At 55.4% G+C, this 4,518-nt stretch overlaps 1 protein-coding gene across 1 annotated transcript; it reads left to right on the forward strand.

Moving 5' to 3' along the window:
- Positions 1 to 3,035: 3,035 nt before the first annotated feature.
- Positions 3,036 to 4,136, forward strand: ETH_00038320 (uncharacterized protein; the record flags this gene model as incomplete). The annotated part of the gene is made up of 2 exons (XM_013379935.1): positions 3,036 to 3,907; positions 4,049 to 4,136. Coding segments are annotated over 2 exons (960 nt in total), but the record flags the coding sequence as incomplete, so codon positions are not given.
- Positions 4,137 to 4,518: the final 382 nt, after the last annotated feature.

The following is a 4,518-nucleotide window of genomic DNA, read 5'->3' on the forward strand; positions in this document are numbered from 1 at the left end:
GCTGCTGCTCTTGCTGCTGCTGCTGCTGCTGCTGCTCTTGCTGCTGCTGCTGCTGCTGCTACAGGCGTCCTGGCTCTTTGCCGGTCTTTTGGGTGCGTGTTGCTGCGTAGAGGGGGCTTGCGGGCGCCGACAGTTTAGGGTTTAGGGTTTAGGGTTTAGGGTTTGCAGGGACTTTGATGCGGGAAGTTGATTTAAATGCTTTAAGCCAAACCCTAACCCCCAATAAACTGAAGCTGCAAAGCAAAGGGGTTTCTAGTGTGGCTTCGAGGGTTTTGAACCTCAAGGAAATCGCCCCAGACATCACCCACGAAAACGTAAACCCTAAACCCTAAACCCTAAACCCTAAACACTCGTGCAGCGGCGCCTGCGGCCGCCTCCCGCGCCGCCTCAACGCGCTCTCTGCTCAAACAAATAAATAAATAAATAAATAATAAATAAATAAATTATTTATTTATTTATTTATTTATTTATTTATTTATTTATTTATTTGCCCTCAGCTGTGCGCGGGGCTGGCGGAGGGTTTCCTGGGGGAGTTTGGGGTGTACGGACAGCCCGCGGCCGCGAAGCCAGAAACCCTCGAGGGTTTCCAAACCCTCGGGGGTTTACTAATTGCAAACCCTAATTTTAAAATGCATTTGCAAACCCTAGGGGACTGGGACTGGCTCTACGGAAAAACCCCCGAGTTCTCCTTTCAACAGGAAACCAGGTTTCCCTGGGGATCCGTAGTAAGCGAGGGTTTAGGGTTTAGGGTTTAGGGTATGAGGTTCGGTGCTGGCGCTAGGGGCTCGCGGCTAGGGTTTAGGGTTTGGGGGTGGGGCCAGGGGCTTGCGGCTAGGGTTTAGGGTTTAGGGTTTAGGACTGGGGCGAGGGTTTGGGGGTTAGACGGCCTCGAGCCCCGGAGGCGGGCTGTGCAGCAGGCGGCTCCTAAACCCTAAACCCTAAACCCTAAACCCTTGGTATTTCGCAGGACGTGGGCCTTTCTGTTGAAAAAGGAGTTGTTACAGATTGTAGGGTTTACAGCGACAGCCTCGAGCCCGACTTGATTCAGGCCTTCGCCGACGCCTTGAAGGGTAAACCCTAAACCCTAAACCCTAAACCCTAAACCCTAAGGCCTGATGCAGGCGGCTGGCCTTCACGACGCAGCGAGCCAAACCCTAAACCCTAAACCCTAAACCCTTTTCGCTGACGCAGGCTCCACCTTCACTGCAGCTGTCATGCACAGCAGGCTCACCGCCCTCCGCTGTAAGTAAACCCTAAACCCTAAACCCTAAACCCTCAAGTGCACTCTGCCAGATCTGTAGGGCTCAGGATGTTTGCTTTACAGCTCGGAGCCTAGGGTTTAGGGTTTGGGGTTTAGGGTTTAGGGTTTAGAGTTTGTGCTGCTGCAGCCAAGTTTCCGGGGCTCACAGAGGAGATTGACGATTTTGCTGAGTGGCTGGCAGAAGCATCTCAGTCCTAGGGTTTAGGGTTTATGGTTTAGGGTTTAGAGCTAGGGTTTAGGGTTTAGGACTAGAGTTCAGGTGTTTCAAAGTCTCCACGAGGCATCTAGCTGCTTGCTAGGCAGATGTGTAAACCCTAAACCCCAAACCCTAAACCCTAGCCCCTTCGTGTTTTATCTTTTTTCCATTCGACGGGGGGGTTTTCAGCTGCAGCAGCAACAGCAGCAGCAGCAACAGCAGCAGCAGCAATAGCAGCAGCAGCAGGAGTGGGTGCGTTATATACGCAGAATCCAATTTCCCCAACCCCTAAACCCTAAACCCTAGACCCCAGAAAGTAGAGGGGTCTGTTATATGCGCGCACAGCTTTCGCATTCAAGTTGCTGCAGCGTGAAGGGTTTAGGGTTTAGGGTCTAGGGTTTAGGGTTTAAGATGGACTATTTTTTGATGCGGCCTGCCAGGTGTCATGTGAGGCCCAAAGCCCTTTTTCAAACCCTAAACCCTTTTTTAAACCCTAGTGACTTTTAAAAGACCCTAAACCCCCCTCCAAACCCTAAAATTGCCTCTCCAAACCCTAAACCCTAATCCCTCTTTTTAAACCTAATACCCTTGGCCCCCTGGGGGCCCCCAGGGGCTCCCCGAGGGTTTAGGGTTTAGCGTCTTAGGGTTTAGGGGGCCCCCAGGGGCCCCGAGGTGACCCCAAGGCCTTGTGGGGCCCCTCATGTTCTGTACCCTCCTGGGGGCCCCCCTCTGGGGGCCCCTTTTGGGGGCCCCCTCTTAAAGGGGCCCCCTAGGGGGCCCCTTAAACGGGGGCCCCCCATAGGGGCCCCTTTGGGGTGCTTTCGGGGGCCCCCCTGTGAAACTTGGGATCTGGAGAGTGGCGAGGAAACCCTAAACCCTAAACCCTACTTGGGGGTTTGTGAGCTGCAGCTAGCTGCAGCTAGCCACAAGAGGTGGTTTGGCTAGCCAGAGTGTTTAGGGGTTTTAAAAAATAAAAAGTGAAAAGGGAAAGTGGAAATAAGGGTTTAGAAAAGGTACCCGAGGTGTACATACACCCCAAGGTGTACGTACACCCCGAGCTGTCCATACACCCCAGGGGCACCCCAGGAAACCCCCGCGGGAGCCCCCAAACCCTAAACCCTAAACCCTAAACCCTCAAGGGCGAGTTGCAAACTCCAAACCCTCCAACAAACCCTAAACCCTAAACCGTAAGTCAGCAGCAACCCTCGCGCGGGGCCGCTCAGGGGCCCCCCACCACCGAGTTGTCTTGTCACAACCCCCAAACCCTAAATCCTAAACCCTAAACCCTAGTTGGCAGCTTTCCATTTTCTTCAAAATGAGTTGATTTTTTGCGCGTTGCTTTTCCCCCTCACTTGCTAAACCCTAAACCCTAAACCCTAAACCCTTTTCTGCTGCTTCACGCGCGAGCGCACTGCGCGCTTCTCTGAGGGCACTGAAACCCTCCCCCAAAACCCTAAACCCTAGCCCCTCTCTCCAAACCCTAAACCCTAAACCCTAAACCCTAGATAGATTTAAGAGTAGATAAAACCCTTATTCTGCTACTGACACCTCCAGGGCCCCCGGGGGCCCCTCGCTGCTATGGGGGGGGCTGTGGGTCTTTTAGGGATGGGCCCCCGCCGCAGCGCAGCAGCAGCAGCAGCAGCTTCAGCTGCTGCTGCTGCAGCAGCAGCAGCAGCAATAGCAGCGGAGACTGCGCAGCAGCAGCAGCAAGAGCAGCAGCAGCAGCGAGCCTGGGACGAGCTCTCCCTGGCCTCCGTCTCAGACGACAGCACAGACTCAGCAGCAGCAGCAGCAGCAGCAGCTGAGGGGCCCTCCCGCAAGCGCCGCAGGTGCGCGAAGGGTGCTGCTGTTGCTGCTGCAGGAGCAGCAGCAGCAGAAAATGCAGCAGCAGCAGCTGCAGCGACGCCAACAAGGGCGGGAAAGCCCCGAAGGCGTAAAAACAGCCCAGCAGCAGCAGCAGCAGCAGAAGCAGCATCAGCAGCAGCTCAAGAAGATGATACCGCGTGTACTGGTGCTGCAGCAGCAGCAGCTGCTGCTGCTGCTGAAGCAGCAGCAGCAGCAGCAGACTGCAGCAGCTTTGACGACGACGTGCCTCTAGACGCCCTTTGCTTTCTCCCCTCCTCCTCTCCTGTGAGGCAGCAGCAGCAGCAGCAGCAGCAGCACAGCTTAGCAGCAGCAGCGCCAGCAGCAGCAGCAGCCTCTAACCACAACGCAGTCGATGCATGCAGCGACAGCAGCAGCAGCAGCAGCAGCAGCAGGAAGAGGCTGCGGGGGGGCCCCTCCATGTCGGAAGCAGAGGAGGATTTCTCCATTCCGGATTTCGTTGGCAGCAGCAGCAGCAACAGCAGCACCAGCAGCAGCAACAGCACCGCCACCAGCAGCAGCAACAGCAGCAACAGCCACAACTGCAGCAGCAGCAGCAGCCTCCCCTTACTGGACGAAAATAACAGGTGAGCTATCAAAGACTTTAACTAGGGCTTACTAATGTTAGGGTTTAGGGTTTAGGGTTTAGGGTCTACGATTCAGGGTTTAGGGTTTAGGGTTTACGTCTTAGGGTTTAGGGTTTAGGGTTTAGGGTTTGTGCGTTTCAGGGCAGCGCCACTGAGCGCGAAGCGGCGAACTGCCCTGGAGAGAAAGAAGCGGCTGCTGCAGCAAGAAGCTGAAGCTCTTGCCAAAGAGGTGCTGCTGCTGCTGCTGCTGCTGTAGTTGCTGCTGCTGCTGCTGCTTTAGTTGCTGCTGCCGGTGCTGTAGTTGCTGCTGATGGTGGTGGTGCTGCTGCTGCTGTAGTTGCTGCTGTTGCTGCTGCTGCTGTAGTTGCTGCTTTTGCTAGGTAGTTGCTGCTTTTGCTGCTGGTGCTGGTGCTGCTGCTGTAGGTGGTGCTGCTGCTGCTGTAGGTGCTGCTGTAGGCGCTGCTGTCAGCAGCAGCAGCAACACTTTCGGCGCGCCCGATGCATTTAGCAGCAGCAGTCCATCTACTTGCTGCTGCTGTTGCTGCTGCTGCTGCTGCTAGGTTGAGTTTCTGCAGGACTCTGAGACGGCGAAGCATCGGCAGGGGGAGGCG

The sequence above is a fragment of the Eimeria tenella genome, genomic scaffold (assembly GCF_000499545.2).
Source record: "Eimeria tenella Houghton genomic scaffold, Eth_scaff4196, whole genome shotgun sequence".
Taxonomy (NCBI): Eukaryota; Apicomplexa; class Conoidasida; order Eucoccidiorida; family Eimeriidae; genus Eimeria; species Eimeria tenella.